This window comes from Puntigrus tetrazona, chromosome 3, assembly GCF_018831695.1.
Source record: "Puntigrus tetrazona isolate hp1 chromosome 3, ASM1883169v1, whole genome shotgun sequence".
Lineage (NCBI taxonomy): Eukaryota > Metazoa > Chordata > Actinopteri > Cypriniformes > Cyprinidae > Puntigrus > Puntigrus tetrazona.
The window spans coordinates 29,118,149-29,142,510 of NC_056701.1; the positions used below are offsets into that span (position 1 = coordinate 29,118,149).

A 24,362-nucleotide genomic window follows, 5' to 3' on the forward strand; every position below is an offset into this window, starting at 1 on the left:
TGCTGTAACAATGAGCTCCCTTGCCAATGAATAAGTTTGGATTTGATCCAATTCAAGTTTTTCATTTTTTTGGTTAATGTATCACTAACCAGCATTTACTGTAATTCCTGTGTGTGACATGAATTACCACTGAAACTAATGCAAAGTAATCACCTACAACAAACGGTATTACACTGTGTGGCAAGACGTTTAGATGTCATTTAGCTTATTTATATGAAATTAGTTGTTTGAGACAGACACAGCTCCCTTTAAGGGTGAGATAACTACGGTCTGTTGTGTCATTGATGGTTATATGTATTTTAATACATATTTAACCTAAAACTGCCCCTCCATATAAAGTGCATTACTGCAAACACATACATCGTATATACTTATATTTCAGTATATATACATATATACTTAAACTTATGTGCAGAAGCCATTCCTTCAGCACAAGTACAACACATTACGTTCTGTGAAGAGTAACTATTAGTTACTTTTCAAGTCAATTTCCCCAACTCACTCCCATTTTAACAAATTAGTAATAATAATCAGTAGTTAATGATTCGTCATTTTATGCAGTAGCATTTTTCTCGAACAGAAATGAAACGGGAAGGTTTTGTTTACGGTTCCTCGCGGAGGGCTAGCAACTAGCACTAGCAAAAATAGCATTACGCTGCCACCTGCCGGTATCCCTCAGGTGTTTTGTTTCTTGTACAGAAATCTGTTCAGTTTTGCTTTTAGCCCTCTATTCCTTCCAGCTATTCTGATCTCAGTGTGTATGTGATTGAATCAGATGAAGTATAAAAAAAAAACACGCAACCACAGTTGCTATAATATCTTTATTTCAGCATGGTCTGGCTACCACTACAATGGTATCGACCTCCAGAACGTAAAAAGAAAAAAGAAAGAAAATGGCACTCGACTAGTACAATACTGCTACATACAGTACACACATTTATAAAATGGAAACCAATAATCTCTATACACTAAAGTATGTACATCTTTGATAAATTAAACCAATACTGCTTAGATTTATTATTTCGCTTGAAGAATAACTGTAGACCGATGGAAACCCAAGAAAAGGAAGGTGACTGGAGAAGCGCAAGCAGGCACTGGAGCATCCGGAGGACTTCTGATTCAACTGCCGTTGACAGTCATCGACATTGAACTTCTTATTATAGGCACATTTATTCATTTTATTAAAAGCATTTTATGTGAAAGTCCAAACACTCTGGGTTAGACGACTTCACGTAAAATAGAATCAAACAAAAAACACATTAAAATATGCTAATTACCGTCCTGTCTGTCTGAGAGGTAGTACCAATGCATGATATCACGGTAATGTCGATATCCCATAATCTCTAGCTGGCCACCATCCAGTGTTACAATATTCAAAGCACTGCGGAGCCGTTTACCGTAACCCGCCGTCCAATCTAGGGGTGTTGTTACCCCCCCACCCTCCCCACGGAGTTGGTTTTCCTTCGCAAATTATAGAAGTCTCTTGGAAAATGTTTTTACAATTAAATACACAAATAAACCTCTGAGGACCAAGCCGCTCGTGCACGATTAAAAAAATGTAAAAATACACTTATTGCCTGTACATATCATCAGCACGAAGGAAATCTTCCCGTTCTTGCTGCGCGTAGGAACTTTCGTTTGGTTTTCCACATTCTGTCAGACCTGCTGATTTCAGAGAACGCGAGAGAGAGAGAGAGAGAGAGAGAGAGAGAGAGAGAGACAGAGAGAGAGTGTATTTTGGTAAAGCGTGAGGAAAAATGTTCTCTTTGGGGGGTTTCGAGGAAGCAACAGCAAGTAAAAAGCCTCGCTTCCAACATTCACACACACACACACACACACACACACACACACACACACACACACACACACACTTGAGCTGAGCGAGAAGATGTTTGAAAAGAGGTTTCTTTCTGAAGCTGGGCTTGTTTTTCTCTCTGCACGGCTCAGCTGTCTCCACGAGGGGGAGCCCTGAATCTGTAACGCCGGCGTTCCCGAGCAGCTCTAGTGTCTCTTCATAGAGGAGACCTTCTTCTTCCTCGCTGCCAGCATCTCGTAGAAAGGATCTCTACTGATCGCCGCCCTGGAGATGAAGAGGAGGAAATATTAAAGCTACATCTTGTTCGGTTCGGTGTTAAATAATGAGAACAATTAACTTGTTAACTCATCGTTAACTTTACGACATCGACGCTATTAATGAATTAAATCTAATCGACACTGATCTTTTTTAAAAAGATTGAGGTTTTTTCAGGTTCAAAGCAACATTAATACCGTTACTTTTCTGCTTATTACCGAGAAGCTGCTTTGAAACAACGAGTAATTATTTAAAGCAGAATATCCCTTGAAGATGCTCACTTGATGCTGTTCATCCACTCGTCTTTCTCCTCGGCGGTGGGAGCGGAGATGCGGTAGAAGGTGTGGTTTCCTTCCACGACCCGTCCGTCCGCCTCGGTCTTACAAGCTTTGATCACCTGGTCCTTATTGTCAGGGATGAAGAGCTCAAAGCAGTTCTGAGAGGCAAACGCATGCAGACGATCACGTTATCTGAGTCAACTCTCCAAGAAAAGATGTGGAAAACAGCTGAGAAGGAGGTTTTACCGGCTTCTTGTCCTCCACTTCACGGATGCTCAGGTTTTCCAGCGGGATGATGCCTCTTGGTTCTTTATCCTACATGAAAAGAGGCGCGTTATCTCTCAGTTATAACAATTCATTCAAACTACACGTTAAAGCCTTACGGAAGATCTAATATCAAATCATTATTACCAGCTTTAAACACGTATTAAAATCAGTATGCAAATAATCATTTTTTAATGATATTTATACTTTTCATAATAACTTGATTCAGCCACTGATAATTTAGCTTTTTAGAAAAATTGTTATAATTTTGTTATGTTATATTACAGTAAGAATTCATCTATTGTTGGGTCAAGAAACTGTTTTAAATGTCAGTTGTCTGTAGAAGGTTATTAAAATTTTTATCTCATAAAATTGATTTTTTTTTGTGTGATAAACTCATAATTGCAAGCTATAAAGTTTTATAGCTTTAAAGTTTTAAGGTGACCGACCTGAGTTTATTTCTCAGAATTGCGCATTAATGTCACAATTTTTACTGTATCTTGCATTCCTGAGTTTATATCACACAATTCTGACTTTATATCTTTATATCTGAGTTTATTTCTCAGAAATGCATGTTTATAATCACGCAGTTTTGAAGTTCTCTTGCTTTCAATTGCGAGTAAAAATCGATTTGTTTCGATTTTATTCAGTGGTAGACGCTGGCTTCCGTAGATACCAGACGCAAACGAGCCATAAATCTTTCTTCCTGGCGTGAGATGGGTTTTCTTCAGTACTTACAGTAGTGTACTCGAAGTAGTAAAGGCAGTTATCTGTGAGAATGAACCACCGTCTTTTCCAGGTTTTGACGCGTCCCCCTGAGGAACAAAAGCGGCGCGTTAGTTTTCTGCGTGATGAGTCGTCACACGTCACAGATCCGTGCAGCTGAAGAGTTGAGCGGCAGAAGAGCAGACAGACAGATGAACAGACAATGAGAGCTCTTCTACAGCGACTCCATGTCCAGTAAGCCCCAAGCACAGCATTCCTTACCAGCGCCACACCATGCTCAAAACAACTCCACGAGTCCACCTTCACAGCCATCACACATCGCCTGAGCTAACACCACCCAAAAACTCCTCCTGGAAGACCAGCCCAAGCTAAAAATGCGCTTCAAAGAGAAATGTCCACTAAGTGGCTCTAAAGCACGGGTTCAATACGTGAACCCTGGCACGTTTTTATTACGCTGATATAGGCATGTCCTGCGGTTCTAGAATTGAAATATCCATGGGCTTTCGCTAAAAATGTTGGAAATCTGGCCTACACCAAATCCAACCCTAAACCCGCCCAATAGCGTTAACAAATGCGGATATAAAAAGGCGTGCGCGTTGGTGCAACCGAGTCGCTTCCGCTTCCTTTGACACAGATTTGAAATGTTTTGTCAAACCATAGTTGCGCAGGATTCAAACCGGGGCTTCCTCGTCTCTCAAGTACATCTCTGTACTCCTGTCTACGAATAGAAAGCTGGATATGTGTGATGCTGACTTTCAAAAGCATCAGATTTCAAATATCCCAGCATATTAATATCGTTTGGAAGCCATAACGTGCATTTCTTTAAAATTCTAAATTTGGGTGTTGGAGTTTTACTGCCTCTAGTGTTAATTTCTTTTGGAAACTACAGTGATATGTACTTGCTGGTACATATTTTGTGTCTAAAAAGTTGCACGTTTATGCCATGAGACCAGGTCCTCATTTCCTGAAACTACTGGTTGGCCTACAAAACTACGTCAACACTTCAGCGCTCTTTCAATGCTAATAAAGTTAAGCACCTAATTAACCAACACAGACTATGTTAGTAATCTGCTGTGACAGACTCTGATGGCAGGTCAGCGCAGAACATTCTTGGGATGTTTTCCCACGTCCTTCTCTACAGGGACTGCAAGGTAAACACAGCGCTCAGTGATCCGCGGATGACCTCTGACCCGTGCCACCCTCGTTTCCTCCGCAGAGAAACCTGATCACGCTGGCAACCAGAAACACTTCTTAACTCTGTATGAGCGGGGTTGATGCAAATAAAGGCTTGTAGGTTTACTCATTATATGAAATTATATAAAAAATATAATAATTTCGTTTTTTTAAGTCTCATGCTCTCTATGACTCAATTTATTTGCTAAAAAAAATTATTGTGAAATATTATTACAATCGAATGTATATATTAGCAGCAATAATTGATAATAACTGAAGAAATGAAGCTGAAAATATTCAAATAGATATATAATATTAATAATATTTCACAATATTGTATATTTTACTGTACAAAGCATTACACAATATTGTATTATTTTATTTGATTTGATTTCAGGTCTGCTGAGATCCAGTGTGAATGCACATTGGCCCAAGATTAAAGATGCACACACACAAAAACTAAATAACTTCAGCATAAAATCAGCATAGGCACAAAACTCATGCTCACGACAGGCCTAATGCTGTTTGAAATTAGTTTTCTATGCAATCCAGCACCGCACACAAGCTTGTCAACCCCTCCAAAGCCTTTGAAGCGCTGATCCTCCCGCACTCGTGGCATTGTGTTCTAGTACCGGCGTGAGCGACAAACAAAACAAACACCAATCAGAGCACTGCAGCAGGTGAGAGGTTTCTGAGCAAGCTGATTGGCCGATTGACGATCGCTCCAGCCGCGGGCGTACAGCAGAAGCCCCGTCCAGAAACGCCTCCGAGACGGAGGAGATTTGTGGAGGGGGGTGTAAAGAGCCGTGACTGACTGACTGATCAGGGCTGGGTGAGCGATAGGTGTTCCTAGTCAGGTCTCTGATGTGACCGTAATGACCGTAATTTTATCGTGATAATGTATATGCTTATCTCGGATTCTTGACTTATGGTTTAGGTTTCAGCGAGTCACAAACCCATCCTCACCCAGCGTCCTAGAGGTGAGTCCGATCTGACCGCGAGCACACACACACACACACACGTGCGCGCTTTCTTCAGTGCTGCAATCCAGCATTACACACACACACACACACACACATATATATACTTTACATACAGCATGAAGAACAGGAGTCTTTGGCCAGATGCAGTTTTCTGACTCAGTCTAATCAGACCAGACACCACTTCCTGTGCGCTCCAGACATTCGACCATTGTTTGAGTGTCATTTTAAAAGGAACGGTTCGCAGAGAATTGAAAATTATGTCAGCATTTTGTTCCAAACCCATATGAATTCCTTCTTCGAAACAAACGGCCAAGCTGCTCTTCTTCAAAATCTTTGTTTTTTTGCTATAAAATATGCTTGTCGTCATTTTAGATATTTTATTTATATTTAGAAATTTCACAATTCTCGAAAATTCAATGCAAAAGCTAAAACTAACAATTAAAGGTAAAAAAAAAACCTTTTTTTTTTTAAATGTGTGCTGCATTTAATGCAGAAATATATACACAAACACTATATATTTTTAAATAACATGTATATGTATTTATGTTTTATATTATATCTAAAATTGTTTAAATATATATATTTTTCTCACATGCACGTGTTTGTGTGTGTGTGTATATATATATATATATATATATATATATATATATATATATATATATATAAATATAAATAAATGTTTTCTGTTGTTCAGTTATCATTACACAGACAGTGGCATCTGTTAGAATGCCGTCATTTTAAAACATAATGCACAAAATATAAGGTTTTCAATCAAATGTTTATCTTTACCTGAGAAATAACCGTCTGTGTTTTACGTATTTGCCTTTTAAACGCAGGAGAAAATCACATGAGTTTGTGACAAAGTGAGGGTGAGCGAACGACAGAATTGTCATTTTTGGATGAACTGTGCCTTTAATCTGACGAGCTGATCCCTTTAATCTGTTTTCGCTGGTGTTTGCTGGGCTCCGTTCAGACTGAGAGGAAGCAGAAAACGCTGCAGCTCCCAAAGTGGAAATGACACAGAGAGAACGTTTTCGAACACCACAGCGAACAAGAGAGGTGCTCTTCAACAGGGTGGTGGTCACGAGAATCAAAACCCAAGCACCCGCCGCCGCACGTAGACGAAAAACAATCGCCGATTCGATGAACAAAACGAGCGATCAGACAAACAAATGAAGGAACATGGAAAAAAAAAAAAATCATGGAAAGACGGACCCCATGGAGAAAAAAATAATTGAACCTAGAGTGGCTAACAACAGAAAGAGGGGACAGGAAGCAAGGCTGATCACCAAAAGCACCTGAGAGCGAGAGATGAGCGATTTGTTTGGGAAGAACAGGTTTACATACCTCCTGAGGGAAAGACAACAGCCAAAATCATGGGAACAAACAAACATACGAGGAAGAAAAGGAAACAAAAAAATAAAGAAATTAAATAGGAAATCGTACTCCCCACACGCTGCCTCTCTGATCAAAGGAAGGACTTTTCCTGCTGCTGTGAATTACGGAGGACCGTTCCCAAATAAAACGCTGGAAAGCGTTCCGTTCACAAAATCTAGCCCAGATTTCCTTTTTTAATGTGACCCGGGGAGCAATTTGGACCTTTTTAAGCATGGTCTATGATAATATGCTATAATAAAACGCTTTGTTTTGACGCTTATGTATATGTATGAATAAAGTGAAATATTGTATTGTATTGAAAACCCTCTATCATTCCCTTCACATGATATGTGCTTTCTATGAAATTCCTATAATGCTCTGAAGCTGTATTTCTCAACCAGGTGGGTTCGAAGAATTACAAAATACGATTTCTAGACCAGGAAATTGTAGAAATGAACATAAATCAACTGCTTGGGGATTTTTCGACATTTCACGAATACACATTTCTTGTTATACGTAAAGTTCACTCATAGGAGTGCTTTTTGGCATTTTTCCAGTAATCATGCATATACATGTCAAATATTATTCATCGAAACAACCAGCTGTCGTATTGTGAAGGAGCAGTTTCTCTTGACAGTTAAAACACGCTGATTCCTAAAATACAGCTGAATTACGTGAAATTATAAAAGGATGTGTTCGATCTCAGGCGGTTGATCGTGAAGTGTGATTACTTTCATGTGATGTGAAGAGAGAGCAGAGAGAAAAATATGATCTAATGTGTGGTGGAAACCATAGAAAAGGGCTTACAGGAAGTGCGTGTAAAGCTTAAATCTTACTCTCAGTCCATGCGTTCCATCAGAACATCTCTTATCTGAATATAAGTGCACGTGAAGGTAGAAACGAATGCATACGGTACTTATGTAGTCCCACTCACCCAGTTTGAGCAGCCAGCCCTCTCTGTCTGGGTTGAAGAAAGTGTGTGTCAAGTCATTGCCGTCATCTTCTGGGATTTTGAAAGGCTCGTTCTTGATGCTCTCGTATAGATTCTGCACGAGTCAAAGCAAAAGACAATGAAGTCCAGAAGATTAGCAAGGTCTACGGTGTGGGTGTATATCACACATTGGGGAAAATAAAATGTAACAAATACAAACGCAACAATATAAATCCATCTACAGACATAAAAAGGAATGAGAGGAAACCAACCCTGAGCAGTTCTTCTGGCAGGTCTCCTCCATCATTAATGCCTCTGTTCATGGAGATGAATCGCTCTACTGTGGGCTTGTCCTTTACGTTTGGGTTGTGAAGGCTGGTGTTTAACATGATGATGGCGAAGGACAAAATGTAGCATGTGTCTGCAAAAAAAACCAAAAAACTATGGCATTCAGCATCTTTCCATCATTGTTATTTAAACAGTCCGCGTTCATACTTTAGGTCGAAAGAATGCTAATAAGTAGTATGATTGTGAAGTTACTGAGGGCAAACATGATATGAACATCCAGGAACAGCATCTGATACATACAAGGTTGGCAAAGTGTGAGTCTTAGCTTTTACACAAAATAAAAACATTCGTGCCATCTGCTTGGAAATTTCTTTTAACTGTTGGAAAAACAGGCTACTGGTAAATCTGATTTATTTAGAATGCATCTGTCCAATTCAATATTTCAAACCCTCCATTTGTGAGCATTATTGTGAAGAGCAGCTTATGTTTCTAGGAAGTGCATGATTGAACTGTGAACACAGACCCACCTGTGGACTGAAAGACTCCCGGGTTGCATTGGCAGTAGCGCTGAGCAAACGCCTCCATCATTCTGTCGATCTTCTGTGCCTCTCCAGGAAGTCTGAAGCTCCAGAGAAACTGCCTGTGTGGAGACAAACATCATAATGATATTTAACACATTATGTACCCGGATAAGAAAACCAATGAGACTGAATTACATATACTTCTTGCAAAATACACCGGTTATATTTACAATGAAATGTCAGCTTTTTATACAACGGTCTCATAGCATAAATGGCTGGCTGCATCAACAAATGCGGCTTTTTTATGACTTTTACATTTGTTAACCCAAAGGTTTAAGGTTGGATTTGGTGTAGCGCATATTGCCATCATAGAGCATTAACTAATAGCAATCAACGTAATAAAAATGTGCCAGGGTCCACGTGAACCCGTGTTTTAGTGCCACTCAGTGGACATTTCTCTTTGTAAAATGCAATAACGTGTCGCACAGAGGTACATATTTTTATGAGACCAGGTTGACTAATCGTGTAGTATTATTTTCTTTAGTCAGTTTTACCTGAGAGCCTGAACCAGGTTCAAATCTGTGAACTCATGCAGCTCCACAAAAGCGTGAAGGACTTGGATATTGAAGTCATCCCTATTGAGCAAAGCAAAAATGAGAATAAAGTTACATTCAGCAGACACTTTTATCCAAACCAACTTAAAGTACGCTTCATAGTTTTAAGGGACGGTTCACTCAAAAAGAAAATTTTAGGCTAAATTCTCTCTTCAAATGATCTCTTTCATATGTACTTTATTATGATGAACCTTATGATGCTTGAACGTTTTGGTAGAATTCATTTTCAACAAAGGGACAAAAATCAATCAGGTTTCATTTAAAAAAAAAATGTATCCTTATACAAATACCGTCTCCTGCACAAGACGTATTCAAGACAAAGTGGATGTGAGATCATTCAGCACTGCACCATTTTTCCAAGGCCTCGCCATTTAACCTCTACAAGCGGAGGATGTGATATCCCTCATGGGGATGATGGCCATCTTGTCCTCTCTACACCCTTTCCTGATGATCTAGTGACAGTGCGCTTACTGAACAAAGCACCGCAGACCCCTCCCTGCCAGAGGAGCTGAAGAGCTCCGAGATACAATCTGATCTGCGTCTTTTAGAGCCCTGCTCTCCATTTCCTGACTTTTTCAGCAGACACACCCAGAATAAAGCAGTAGAGAAAACAAGGAAGCTGTGGGAATGAAACCCAAGATGAGACAAAGAGGGAGAAAAAAAAATGGAATTCTTGAGCAGATGCATCCAAGTCTCTAGGTGTTGCCCAGTGAACTGGAATAACACGCCTCTTTGAATTACTGAATTTTAGACCTGTTTGAGTCAAAATTCCTTAAATATGAAGAGTCGAGGATAAAAGGCTAATCAAAGACAGATGCGGATGGGATTTACGGAGCAATCCACATTATCCTGTATCTATGTACAAATTACAGTAAGAAGATGACATAGATTTCCAAGAATTTAGCACAAAGATCGGCTGACAGACATTAAAATGCCCCTATTTTGGTTTTAGAAGTCCTTAACTACAGATTGACATGCATGCAAGGTCAAAAAACACTTTAATTTGCTTGTAATATGCATTTTTTTCTACCTTACTTGCTCAACGACTCCCAAACTTAATCGTCATTAATCATCTGACAGCACTAGTTTCTAGTAATGGTGGATTTAAAGGTATAGATGTAATGCAATGCTGCTTATATTTTAGAGTCTACGAATTTTGGTGATTCTAACACAATGGGTATTTTGTTGATTCAAATTACATTCAGCTAATGCAAATATGCAACACCAAGCGAAAGGACTTCATAGTCACATTCACAATTGAATGCATGGCATTTTTCAACAGGAATCTGGGTAATCGGTAATATTTTGTAGGAGGAACACATATCCCCCACACAGATTTTTCATCATGAATTCACAGCGCTGACCAGCACAATGCCGATTGGGATGAAGCCGACTTCAGTGGGAGCGGGGCTTTGTGTGCATCTCTACACTACTGACAGTGGACACAATGGACCTTTGAGAAATTTGCTAATTTCAGCATCCTAAACAAAGACGGATGGGCTGCAGCTACTTCTACCTATCTAAACCCTAAAAAATGACTTGCATTGGGTTCGGTTATTTTATTTTGAAGAGAACAGCTCTTTATCTGACCCAATCCACGCACTCACCTCTCTCCCAGGTAGTCTCCTATTGCAGTTTTGTTAAGACCTTCACCCTTGTAGAGGAAGCGTGCAATGTCTTCACTGGTGTTCTTCAGAAGGTCATTTTCAATGAGGAACTGAATGCCCTACAAAAACACATGTATTCAAAGTGTTTAGCCTTTAAAAAAAGAGAAGTGATACAGAATGAATTTAGCGAATGTGTTTTAACAGACTGCTTAATCACCTTTTTGGGGTCCATGTTGAATTTCTTGCGACCCATTGCCACTTGTTTATTCCTCTGCATGTTTTTCCTGCAGCAACAAAGATGATTTTTAATAGATTCCTGACGTTAATGCTTTTTCATAAGGTTTATTTCCTATATAGCCATACTGACATCCTACTTTCGCATCGGAGGAACCTTTCATTGTTCCTAGAACTACTGGAGAAATAGAAGTTCTGTTGGCGACACAGGAACTAGAAGCGTTTTCATTCTAGGAACTTTTAAATCAGTTCCACTTGTTTTTGGGTTTTTTTAAGAACTGGATTTATTTTTGAAACTCTGCATTCCTTCATTTACAGAACACTTTCTAAAAAGCGCTGACAGTTCCCTGGAATTTCTCTATTGTGCTTAATTTTGCAGAATGGTACAACATGCAGCTAGATGCTGAGATGCTAGTCAGATCTGACCTCACGAATGACTCACAAAGTAAGAGCATCAGTGGAAGTGATGTGCGTGTGAGTAGTCTGTCAAGGGACACCCACTCACCTCTCCTCTGTGGAACCCAGGTTCTCGATCTCACTAGTCACTTCGGCTATCTCATCTTTCAGGCGCTGTGGTGAGAGGAAATGAGATCAAATCAAGAAACTACAGAGATAACAGCACTACTACAGTGATTGATAAAGATGAGAAATGAAACAAAAAATGTACATTCTGCTGTGTTTTGAGAAAAACACCCCGTTTACAATAACCATGTCCTACAAAGTACGATGAAAGTAGAAAACAAAATTCAGCAAGAAGTAACAAAACCAACCAATCGGGGATGGCTTCTCCTACCTTACTGTTAAAACACAGACTTATCTGCACATGATTAGGACAATGTGTAAATGTCTACTAGAGGAGAATCTCTGCATCCTGAGACTCCTGTCCCACCTCACCGAGGCCTGACATTAACGGCTCAAATCTAATTCCAGCGAATGAATCGTTTGCTCTAGACTGCTCTGTTTGATATAAATGTCATTAAAGGAGGACCACTAGAGAATGGCCCCACAGTAAAGCCTAGAGACATCCAAATTGGATTATTTTACCATGTGTTTGTAGAGATTAATGGCGTTAGGATACAGGCTCATCTCTTCTGCCAATAGTTTAGTGACAGTCTGGAGCCAGGCTGGTCCTGAGGTCACACAATGAAGAGATTTCCCTCCTCGTATTCATTTTTCCTGTTTAACCACCAACTGCACGGTGGAGAAATTCGCTCAAGTGTTTGTTCTCGTCTGTTTATACGTCTACAAAATGCACTAGCAAAGTTTTGGTTTTCCCAGACGTTCGTCTTCCCAACGGAAAAAACAAAACCACTTCTGTCAGAAGACCTTAACATGTAGAAATGTGTTTAAGAGAGGGCAGGGGAGTTTGTTCAACTTAGAAAAATTAAACATTCCCAAGGAAGACAGGACTTTTAAGTAAGTATGTTGTATACTGGAGGTCAGTGCCATGACAGATTGAATCGATTTGATTGTGTCATAGCAATAACGCTGAAAATGATCAGCATTTAGCTCATGCATGAGTGTCCTTTTCTAAACAATTCCGCCCTGTTCCTGTCATCTTGAGTCATTTCCTATTTGGACAAATTGTGTTCATATTTAGTGCATTACTGGTCACCACTTATATCACACATACACTATATTATTCACGTGATTTGTGTGCTTCTAATTTTATAGCAATGGTTCGGACAGGATTGGGTAGGGATTACGTTAATGCAGAATAAGTACTAATAATATGGTAAGTGCATGCTAAAAAAAACAACTAGTTAATAGTTAGAATTGGTCCCTATACTGGAGTGTTACCAAACATTCAACAATTTAATAATGAGAAAAATAAAAAAAACCTTCAATATTGCCTTGAAACCAGAGAACCTCTACTAGACATGCAGCTAAAACACTAAGAGCTGAAGCTGAATGAATGAATTACCTGAATGTCGTCCAGCAGCTCCTGCTTTCGCCGGCGGATGTTTTCCAGCTCTTTCTGCTCCTCAGGCGTGAGGTCGTCAGGCACTGAGGACAAGAACAAAGACAACATGAAAAAAAGCTGTTTTTATGTCAGCCAAACAACTTGAAATCTTCTGATAGCGTTGTAGTGCTGATATTACAAGCTAACGGTTATAAATGTAAAGAAACGGCAAGTTTATTTTCCACGTTTTGACATCGTGATGCATTATGATATTAGAAATGGATGAAGAACAGGTTGAATAGGTAAGTGTAAGAGAGAGTAAAAACAGCAAATAAACACATACGCAAATACCCGCAGGTGTCCTCGAGAGGTTCAAACAGATTCAAGTGACAATGCACAAATCAATAATAATCAGCAGACCAGTAAGCATCACAGAAAGGGGCTTGCTGCTCTCTAGACGCCACAGTGTCCTCACAAACTTTCATTCACCATGTGACTGCTAGATCTCACTCTCAGTATCCTTTCTGTAGCCATGGCAATCCATCGCTGTTTCAAACCCCATCTGTGAGGGTGCCGAAAAATCTCAGCGGGCAAAACCAATCATTTCACAGCAGATAATCCCTATGAAACATTCGGCTACAAATCAAACTATAGGGATCACGCAGGGAAACTGATTTTAACAAATAAACCCAAAGCTTTCGTCACAGTCCATCAACATCATAAGACTTTAAACTGCAAAACAGTTCTACGATGGTGGTAAACAACATGGTCATTATAATTCAAATCATTACTGAAACAAAACATATGCAGATTTATAGGAACTACTTATTTCCATTGAGACACTCATCCCGGGTCGACACACTCTAAAAACCTTTAAAGCGGTGGAATATTGGCCCTAAAAATACCATCATTACATCATCGAAAAAAGCATGCAACACAAGTACTGCACATAATGAATGAAAGCTGATTTAAAAAGAAACCATGTAAAAACCCTTGTAAGTTCTCAGAGTTGCTGAGAAAGACATGGTGAACCACTTCACATACACACTGCTGTATTCTGTCTCTTTGTACTGACGCAGTCCGATGATGGAAAAAACCCTAAAAACCATGCAACATCACAGTTCTTTTCTTCAGCAATGAACTGAAATGAAGAGAGAACTCTGTGTTTGCTTTGCTCAAAAATCCCACATTCCCACATGAGGAGCATAAATTCACTGTAAGGCCACCGGAGGACTGTTCCCACACAGGTTCTTTCCCTCCACTGCCCAAATCTCACCTGGAGTTTCTTTTTCCCTTGGCGCAACCGCCTCAGACTTCCTCACTAGGGGCTGTAAGATGTAAATGCATGAGTTCCTGTAGAGATGCCTTTAAAATAAATGTAATTACTTGACGTTAATTAAGAGAGATGTAGCATAGCTCCAAAACTGATAAATGAGTCTATCTCAAATTTTAGGGTTGAGGGATCAGACCAGGTCTCGAATGGAGTAATTTGCCTGGAACAGTCAGGCTTGTTAATCAGAATCACCCACACATGCTACAACATCCCACACACACGAACCCACACACAGCTAAAGTGTCAAGAGCCACAAACAAAACCAGTCATTTCAGTCTTTCTGCCTCTATACATCAAGTAAACGGTTTTCTTTCAAAATGCGAGACATTCAACTGTCTTGCAACTATAGGTAAATAACCAAAAGAAAAACTAGAGCAAATGGTAAAACTATTGGCACTACAATTAAAAATGTTTATGATTGTGATGTGAATTAATAAAATATAAAGAAATACCATTATGCAATATAAAGCAAACACTAAAAGTTATTGCACATTAGAAACAAGTTCTGTGTGTCTATATTGCTTTTAATATCATTGACTAAGCATTTTCCTAAGAATTTTCAAATGTTAAAGACTAATACACTATAATAATTATTCTTTTATGTCAACTGTTTATATTTTTAATTAATTCCAATAAAATGATTAAAAATATCTAATGTCAATTTTTTTAACACAATATTTTCAACATAATTATTGAAAATATAAACAAACCGTGACTTGAAAATATAAACAAACCGTGTTTTTGGATATTGGCGCATTTAGTATCATATGTTAGCATCATAGGTATTATTTTGCTGTATTTTCTTTTAGAAGCCAATAAATATCGGTCTGTTTTAGGAAAACATAGAATATGATGAAAAGAACTTGACTTGTAGCATTAAATAAGCCTAAAAGCATTTTCATTAGTGGTCCCAGACTTTTGGAACCCACTGTAGACTATATTCTCAGACGTGCTTAAAATAGTGATTACTTGTGAATATAAAACACGAAATAATTGAACTAAACCAATTTGTCGCATTCAAAACCCCAAAAGCGGCATATCTCCGTCTCACACATCCATGTTCTGGATTTGTGAAACACAGCTCAGCTGGTTTGATCAGGGTATTATCCAGAACATGCTCTTCTGCTTATTCATTGACCTGGTTTATCACGGGCTTTTCGCTGACATATTTAGTGTACATGCTCACATCTCTCCCCTGAGTTCTGCTGCTGACAGCAGCAGGAGTTTTTATTGACCTGTTTGTGTGGTCCTTATTTAAGGCCGGAACAGTGGAGTGTGTTTTGCTCTGATTAGTCGCTAAAGCAGCTCTACAGTTGTTCAGAGTGAATGGAAGGGTGGGGACCTTCCTAATGGGCAGAGGCACCATAACCCAGCGAAGAAAGCCGCAATTACCGAGAGTCTCTTGAAATAAACAAGCCCTTGAAGACCCAGTCCAATTTCCATCTTGTCAGAATTGGCACACACTTATTTTCCATCCAGAACCACTGGAGAACTCTGCTCTCAAAGTCAGGAAATTAATAGTCGAGGATCTCCTCTCTTGGATGTAACCCAGTTTAGCATGTGCCTATGGGATCCCAAGGCTCTACATTAAAAAATGCCCATAAATAAGCTCATGTTCTCTAAATGCAATATGTAATGAATGAGCTGCAGACGTACAATGTTTCCAAGTCATGGTTTTATTCCTGATCACTGTAAGAACCTGCACTAACAGAATCAGAATTACATTGCTAAATCAACAGACATCTGGATAATGAAAGTTGATGCTGTCAGACATTTGTCTCGGGGATTGGAGCAAGATCCACCAAGAAACTCAGAAGCTCAGGACTAGATTGTAGAAGGTTCCAGAAATGTCTTCTACAAAGCTTTTAGTACCTTAGCACTTAACTCTTGGCAGCACGAAGGAGACTATGCCTCGAGTGTGCCGTAAATCACTTGGAAAGAATGTGGTGAATGGCAGTATGGTGGCTTAGTGAGGAGATTTATTAAAAACACAGCAAGAAAGTCCATGGTTCGAATCCCTACTGTGTGAAGACTGCGTAGTTATTTCCAGGTGCTTTTGTTTCCCCCATAATCCAAAGCTATTTTAACCCTATGATGGACGGGCTGTGCATCCAGGGCGTTTCCCTGCCTGGGAGCATCCCTGCAACCCCATATAGTACAAGTGGTTTGGAAAACGAAAGGATGGAATGTGATAAATGTCTACTTACTGGCAAAGCGGAATACTGAAGTAATGGCTTATGTCATCATGGTGGCCAAAGAAGGCTTAACGTTTACTACGTCCCAACTTGCTACACTCTTTTTAAAGAGAGAGTTCACAGCAAAAATGACAATTCTGACATTAATTACTCACCTTCACATGATTCCAAAACCTGTAAGACCTTCATTCACCTTAGGAAGATATTTCTTATGAAATCCAAGAGCTTTTTGACCCTCTATAGACAGCAACACAACTACCATGTTTAAGGCCCAAAATAGTAATAAAGACATAGTTAAAAGAGTCGATGTGACATTAGCGTTTTAACTGTAGTTATATGAAGATATGAGAATACTTTTCGTTTGCAAAGAAAATAAAAATAATGACTTTTTTCCTCTTACGAGTCAGTCTTCCATGTGCATTCACAGGAGTACCACAATGTCATAAAGTCATTATTTTTTGTTTTCTTTGCACACAAACAAGTATTCTGAAAGCTTTATAAAATTAAGACTGAAACGCTGATGACATAATGACTATTTTAACAATGTCCTTATTAGCTTTCTGGGCTTTGACCGTGGTGGCTGTGCTACTGTCTATGCAGGGCTCTCAGAGTCCATCAAAAATATCTCAACTTGTGTCCTGAAGATGAATGAAGGTCTTACAGGTTTGGAACAACACAAGGGTGAATAATTAATGACCATTTTTTTCGGTGAACTACCCTTTTTGCATTGTCTCTGCATTCATCCACTATTATGTCCTTACTTCTCAAATGCAGATATTTCCCTGTGTAGTATCTCTCTCTGCTTGGTTTCTGTAAAGGGGCCACTGTCTCGCAGGCCTGTAAACATTTACTCATAGAAATTATTCATCATGTGTTTATTTGCAAATATGATTTATTTGCTTGAGTTTTACCACTTTCTCAATCCAGGTCTCTTCAAAATTGTACTACTGAATCCAAACTGCGAAATACAGGAAGTTAATAACACAGGAATTGAGCGATCCAAGTATTTTCAGTTTACTCTTGTTTTTATTTCTTTGGTTTCACATCCGAAGCATAACACATAGAATAGTCCTTGCAAAGGTACTCGGACATACCTGACCTCTGATAGCATGACCCTAAAAGACTGAGAAGTACTGAGAAACACATTCACTGCATGTATAGGATCATTGTTTGAGGCACTGGACTTTAATGGAGCGGGGACCGGTTCTGACCTGCTGAAAAATACAGAGTCCAGCATTTCCAAGGGCCGCGTGGGACTGCTTGGCAGACGAACACAGAAGCAGTGGGCAGATCATTGATCACTTAACTCCATAAAGCCACCACTGCAACTCTCCTCTAGATAAATGAGACAATGGCTTTCCTCGTAGTGCTTTTATACCTGAGAAACTCCAACTGTAGACTGCTTCAAAAATCTCCTGACAAAACATATCTGCAATAATTAACATTCCCATGTCACCTGGAATCAAATACAGCTTGACAGCATATCACAAAAACTCAGTATAGCTTATTTTCTGTCTTTACATTCTTTATCGGAACATGAACAAGTTTTGTTGCTCATATAACTCCTCACAGACATGCAATAACTCTTATGGATGGATGAAATGAAGCTGATGGTTGGTCAGTGACTGCTAGACACAGCAGGAAAGGAACGGATCACTGTGATGAGAAGCCATGTGCCTGTAACCTCACATGCTCAATACACACTAATCACCACAGAGAGTTTACTCGAGTCCACAAATGATCCTTCTGAAAGCAATCAAACCGCTCAATATGTAACACAGTATTGTATTACACACACTTACATTCGTTCGGCAGCAAAGAAAATGTAACATGACATACGTGAAACATCGCGAAGTCTCATCATTTCCAAAAACCCAGCCACAAAGTACAGCCATTTAAGTATTAAAGCAAACTGACCTGGTTCTGAAATTTTTTTGTGAAATCGATCTGTTGTTCCGATACCCGTCCACTTCTGTTCACTCTCTCTTCTTCTTCATTTTCTAAGTTAGCAACACAGCCACAGATGAACTCAACCCAGACTGCATCTCCAGGTAAGAAGCGGCAGTCGAGTGTTCACAACGGCAAGCAAGAGAGCAAACCGAGAGAGGAACAGGAAGACACATTTCACATTCTGCTGAAGTCCATGTGTAGACACTCCTCTCCTCTTCATCCCACACTCTGTCTCTCTCTTTCCTCCCTCCACTCTCAGACATCGTGCCATCACAAACAAGGAAGCCCCATCTAGTGGACATTCTCTAGTCTTTCCTGCAGACGTTCACCCCGTCTTTTTCTACATCAAGCTGAAACACTGTCACCAGGAGGGATCCCGTTACTTGGCTTATATCAGTTATATCAGTGCCAGCCAAAGGACAAAGAGAACGAGTTTAGTTTTTTCTGTTTTTCCTCATACTCTGGTGCACATTCCAACGTAAACTCTCAGGACATACGATCCGACCAAACACAGTTTGCTTGATTTAGATGTATATTAAAGTCTCTTGAATACTTATGAATATTTTGCAACGCTGCCGTGTTCATACAACGAGGGCAAGCAGGGGAGGACATCTCATAGGTTTCACTCAGGCCAATGAGTCACGTTCACGTCATTTACACAGACCATTTGTAGTGTAAATGTAAAGCTGACGTGGTTCAAACAAAGCACGGCACTATCAATGTAAAGGTCGTGGGTTTCAGTTCTATGCAAGTTTTTGTTTTGTACAGTAAAGTTATGATAATTACAGCTGCTGTGTAAGTGTATAACTTCAAATGTATTTTCTAAAAGTACAAATGTAATGCATAAAATGTCAAAGTTTTGCCTTTATCTCTTTACAATAGTGGGCCCACTGCATGTAGCTCGTTGATAGTGATAAGTTTAATAAGAGCTCGATCGATATAAAAGCTAATTAAGCCCTGAGATCATCTTTAAATGTGTTTTCCTGGAATCCGTCAGCTTCGGTGTGTCCTGAGAGGGTCGTAAATCAGTGGAGGGCAGGCCTCCAGAGAGATGACACATTTCTTATTCAGCATCGCACGACTCACGCGAACGAGTGAAAGCCAGGGAATCAGAGCAGCAGACACCAAGCCAAAAATAACACGAACAACAATAACAGACTGTTTCAAGCTGTACATGAGGAATGCAGACGGACTTATTTTTATCATTAGCCTAGCTAAACAATCATGGGGCGGCGGAGGGTTTAGGTGCAGATCTGCGAGGGGCCGCTGTGCTGAGCAAACATCCTGAAGCTCTGCAGAGTAAACATCCTGCAGTTTATGTGAACAAATGAAAGCGTACAGAAGAAATCTGATGAGTAAACATATGACTGTAGACCCAGAGCGAGACAGCGGTCCTGATAGTGACAATTACCATAGGAAACGCTAACGATTATTCTGCATAATCAAATTTTACATCCCTAATCCAACCTAATACCTAACTACCTTATTAACTATAAGCAGCTATTTAGCAGTTTATTGAGGCAAAAGTCATAGTTATTGGGTTATTAATTGCAAGAACTGGACCTTAAAATAAAGTGTGACCAATTTTGTTTTCATGAAAAGGCCTTAGGCCTTTGGAAAGGATTGTTTGCCTAAACATGAAAATGTATTTGATTGTATTGTAACATCCAGTGAAAGTGAACCAGTGGGTTTAGGTCTGGGCTTTACAGGCCAGTTAAACTGGTAATGCAGCAAATATTGCGTGTAAAAGGTAAAGCATATACAACGAAAGTCTGGGGCAAAAGCTCAGGAGACTTTGAAAGTTGACATGTGAAGCTTGTGGTTTCCTTAACAAAGTCATTGACTAGTCTATGTATACATGCACCCTCGTAAATGAAATTTACCTCATGCAAACACAATACTTTATTCAAATTGATGTGATTGAGCTCATAAGTGTAGTGCCCATATTCATAATAACATATGTTGGTTTTAATCACGATAAGAAGGTAAGCAAACGTGTCCAACTGCGTTGCCATTTCCTCTCTCGCCAAAGTACACTTGTGTTCAACTGTGTTATTCACGCAATATCGTGAATGAACTCGGGCGACATTTTGTCATTTTCCATCCACTCCAAATTGCAGAGCTTTGTCAACACAACTCTCCGCCGCCACGGCCCGCTCCTCATCCAGAGAGGACACAAACAACATTTCAATGCCATCACAGTAATAACCATCCAATAAACCCACGGAAATGTGGTTTTGTTTTTGGCATGAGTAGAATAAAACGGTGCACTGGGGTATGAAAAAGGGAGAAATTGCAGTAAAAATAACCGTGCTTATCAAATTATCCAAATAATAAATATTGCATGATAAAGGGTTAATTCAGAAAATTGAAATTCCGTCATTAATTACTTACCCTTGTGTCGTTCCAAACCTTCGTTCATCTTCATAACAAAAATTTGAATAGTTCTGATGAAATCAGAGAGCTATCTGACCCTCCATAGACAGGACATGACTGAAATGATCCGGTTGCTGAAATTTTACATTGGTAAAACCTTAATCTCCATTTTGCGACGGTACAAGAATGCTTTTTTGTGCAAAAAAAACATGATTTACTCAACCATTTTTCTCCCTTGAGTTAGGTTTTCCACCATTTTGAGTCAATTATGTTATTTTTGTTTTCTCGTAGCGTCGCAAAATCGAAAAGTTGAGCTACTGATGTCACATGGTCACAATGTTTTCATCCTTTGAGTTGTGTTGCTGTCTACGGAGGGTCAGAGAGCTCTCTGATTTCATCCCAAATATCTTCATTTGCGTTCGAAGACGAACAAGGGTCTATATAAGTGCGAGTAATTAATGACAGAATTTTCATTTTGGGGTAACGATGCTAGCTCGTGATGTTCGACACATGTCATGGAAACATCACCATTTGCAAACATCTTCATGGAACACTGAACTGAACGTTTACTTGATTTTATAAACCGAAGGATGAATGGTTGGATTTATTCCGAAGTCAAGAGCGTATCGCAGATGCTTGCCGTCCATGTGGCCTAAACGTACCACCATAAACATCTATGCCCTGTATGTGGTCGCAACACCAAAACAATCAACACACCCTATGCCCTTCACTTGCTTGACGCAGCGCCTGACGCGCACGTGACAGGAAGTCACGTGACCACAGCGGTCGAACAGATAATCAACAGCGCACAGACAGGAAACCGAGCAGAGCCGAGCTGGGAAACTAAAAATCAATACCGCCCCATTTGACACTGCAGCTCAACTAATAATATTAATCAGCACCGCATCTCCCACGATCCAAGTTTTAACGGGCAGTGAGATGAAGGCCTCTTCCTGCAGGGTTCAGTTTAAGGTGACATTTCCTGTCGAGGCTCTTTCTCAAATGGCGGTTTCAATGGCCCACACCCTTACTATTGGAAAGAACTCTACCCAGATGCACTTTTCAACACCCAGCCATGTTGCAATACGTAATTACAAGTATACAAACTCTTCAAATGTTGTTCAATCTTCGGAAGGAATTCTGAAAAATCTGGACATATACGATGAAATACACCGTGAGTTCTGCCGTGAGGTGGAGTTACATTCACATTTAGGTCTAATATAGCAGTAACTCAAATTATGTATTAGTAATAATTTAGTAATTACACCTTGCATGGTTTGGGATCAAACATCATTTTCTGAAAGCTTATGATACTGAACACGTTTGCAGGTTTATACAAATACGAATGCTTCCAACTAAATTCTGTTTAACACGTTTTCTGCCACTTGCAAAGGGATGAATATTTCTACATCGATAACTGTGCGAGATGGAGATATCGGCATTCAGTGTTCTCCTAAAAAAACATCCCAACCCCCTTCACCCGAGCCCAGACAGCTGAGCCGCATTCCTCGCCGTCAGACAACAAGTGTTACAAACGCACACGACCGCGGCACATTACGATATACCGTTAAACCTTCGGGAAACTTGAAAAGCAGGGAATTCGACGGGAAACCGTATATTTCACGCGTACGGTTGAGCGTTTCCTCAGACTTGAGGAGTCTGGACAAGTTGCGGCCTGCTTGAAGACGTTCAGCTCTACAGACAAATATGCAGGGAGCGATAAGGGTCAGAATTAGCTGAAATTGGGATAAGGTTCAGCAGCACGCATGCGAAAACGAACTTCCTGAAGTAATAAAGCACAAGCAGCAGAAAGCCCATCAGCAGAGGCATTTGCACAACACAAGAGAACAAGTAAGAGGATCGTGGGACAATAAAACACATTCATTCCTCTTCAAAACCAGCGAGGCTTTCGTTCACAATGAATAATTCACAACAGCATACTCAACTAAGAAAAGATGATGGACAGTTCACAAGAGGGAGTATTGTTGTCTACAGAAACCTAGCCGTAGTATGACAGCATTATTACACTCATTGTCAAGGATAGACTAGAAACGGGTTTGAACTACCCTCAAAGTGCTGCTTGTGTTTGGTCACGCGCATGTAAACTGAAGTTAAACGTGTTTATTTGCGTGTTTATTTCGTCAAACGTGGCGCACAAAAGCCGCGAAATAATACCACGCTGTTTATTTATTTATTTGTTTGTTCAAAGTTAGCTAACTAAATAAAAATAAAAACACCGTGGACGTAAAATTGTTATAGAAAAAAAACAACATACAGTTAAATTTTTAATGTGTCCCGGAACAGAGCTACGCAGCTCGAGAGCGTTCAAAGCGCGTGTTTTTATGAAGGACAACTTTGGCAAAAGCAACAGCTGCCGATCGTCAGTCACTCACCGACGCCGTCCTCGGATTTCAGCACCATCGCGTCCTCTGCCGTCAGTCGATACCGTAAATAAACCGACGGAAAGCAAAACGAGTATCTGGTTTGACGACCGCAACTCAACTTTACCGTCAACTTTCGAGCAGAATCGGGTGTTTTGCATAACAGTCGAAAGCGGAAGGATTGCGGTCGAGGAAGGGTGTCCGTCCGTGAACGGGGGGGCGTGGCTTTAACCGTAACCGGCCAATCCCGAGCGCCTACCGAGACCGAGAGGACAAGGGAGCGATTCTGCGCCGCTTCCGACGAGGGGCGGCGTCTCAAATCCCGGATCACTCACTCACTCACTCGCCCATTTAGTTAAGATCACCAAAGCGCGCTAAAGTCCGAGCGTGAAAGCGTCTCATATTACAATTGAAGCACGTGAAACTTGATTAAATTGATTATTTAAAATGAATGAATGCTACGTAAGAAATAATCGCATCATCAAAATGTTGCTTTATGTTAATTAAGCTATAAATTAGTACTTTAACTGCTAAAACTCTCACTCTAACAACTGTCTAATATGAATACACCTCTATTCTGCTTTACATCTGTTTTAACAGAAACCAAATATTTGCCACAGTTATTATGTCACTGACTCCTGTATTAGCACACCCAAAAATCATAATTTAGGAGATCTGCTCCTAACCGTCACTCCCAAAAATGAAAGGTATATGTTGGTATATGGCCAATGACCAACAGCAGTCCTCATAAACTCCTGGTGACTGATTCAATTACACTAATGGCCGATTCGTATGCACGTGATTAAAAAGTTCTTCAATGGGAAAATGCTTTTTGAGATAGCTTGCACCCAGTGGTCTAAAATGCCGTCTAGATGAGCAGCTTGCTAGGGTTTGGGACAAGCCCGCGGTATTGAGTTTCGCCTCCACACCCCGGCTGTGAGGAGTGTGTGTGTGTGTGTGGGGGCAGGGAGACTGAATGACGAACACAGACAGAGAACAGCCCTGAAATGTGTGTGTGTGTGTGTGTGTGTGTGTGGCCCCGAGCCGAGAGCAACGTAAGACAGATAACACCTGATCGGCTCTTAAAACAAGTGTACAAGGTGAATGATCTCTCTTTATATCCGCTCTAGGTGTACTTGTAGACTTGCATAAGGCCG

The 24,362-nt window shown here is 40.1% G+C and overlaps 1 protein-coding gene across 4 annotated transcripts in view; it reads right to left on the bottom strand.

The window, feature by feature from the left end:
- Nucleotides 1-802: 802 nt before the first annotated feature.
- The window catches only part of cyth1a (cytohesin 1a), a 34,654-nt gene continuing 11,094 nt past the window's right edge, over nucleotides 803-24,362 (bottom strand). The window contains exons 1-13 of one of the 4 annotated variants that reach the window (XM_043232918.1): nucleotides 23,218-23,419; nucleotides 12,992-13,074; nucleotides 11,573-11,637; nucleotides 11,051-11,117; nucleotides 10,834-10,952; nucleotides 9,167-9,247; nucleotides 8,619-8,731; nucleotides 8,076-8,224; nucleotides 7,806-7,918; nucleotides 3,352-3,430; nucleotides 2,596-2,664; nucleotides 2,353-2,507; nucleotides 803-2,080 (exon numbers count right to left, since the gene is read on the bottom strand). In XM_043232918.1, the coding sequence (XP_043088853.1) occupies nucleotides 2,002-2,080; nucleotides 2,353-2,507; nucleotides 2,596-2,664; nucleotides 3,352-3,430; nucleotides 7,806-7,918; nucleotides 8,076-8,224; nucleotides 8,619-8,731; nucleotides 9,167-9,247; nucleotides 10,834-10,952; nucleotides 11,051-11,117; nucleotides 11,573-11,637; nucleotides 12,992-13,074; nucleotides 23,218-23,245 (1,200 nt within the window). In that variant the 5' untranslated portion in view covers nucleotides 23,246-23,419 and the 3' untranslated portion in view covers nucleotides 803-2,001. Of the gene's footprint in view, nucleotides 2,081-2,352; nucleotides 2,508-2,595; nucleotides 2,665-3,351; nucleotides 3,431-7,805; nucleotides 7,919-8,075; nucleotides 8,225-8,618; nucleotides 8,732-9,166; nucleotides 9,248-10,833; nucleotides 10,953-11,050; nucleotides 11,118-11,572; nucleotides 11,638-12,991; nucleotides 13,075-18,415; nucleotides 18,578-23,217; nucleotides 23,420-24,362 lie in introns of those variants that run through there. The other 3 variants (XM_043232932.1, XM_043232924.1, XM_043232912.1) reach the window with 3 other exon arrangements.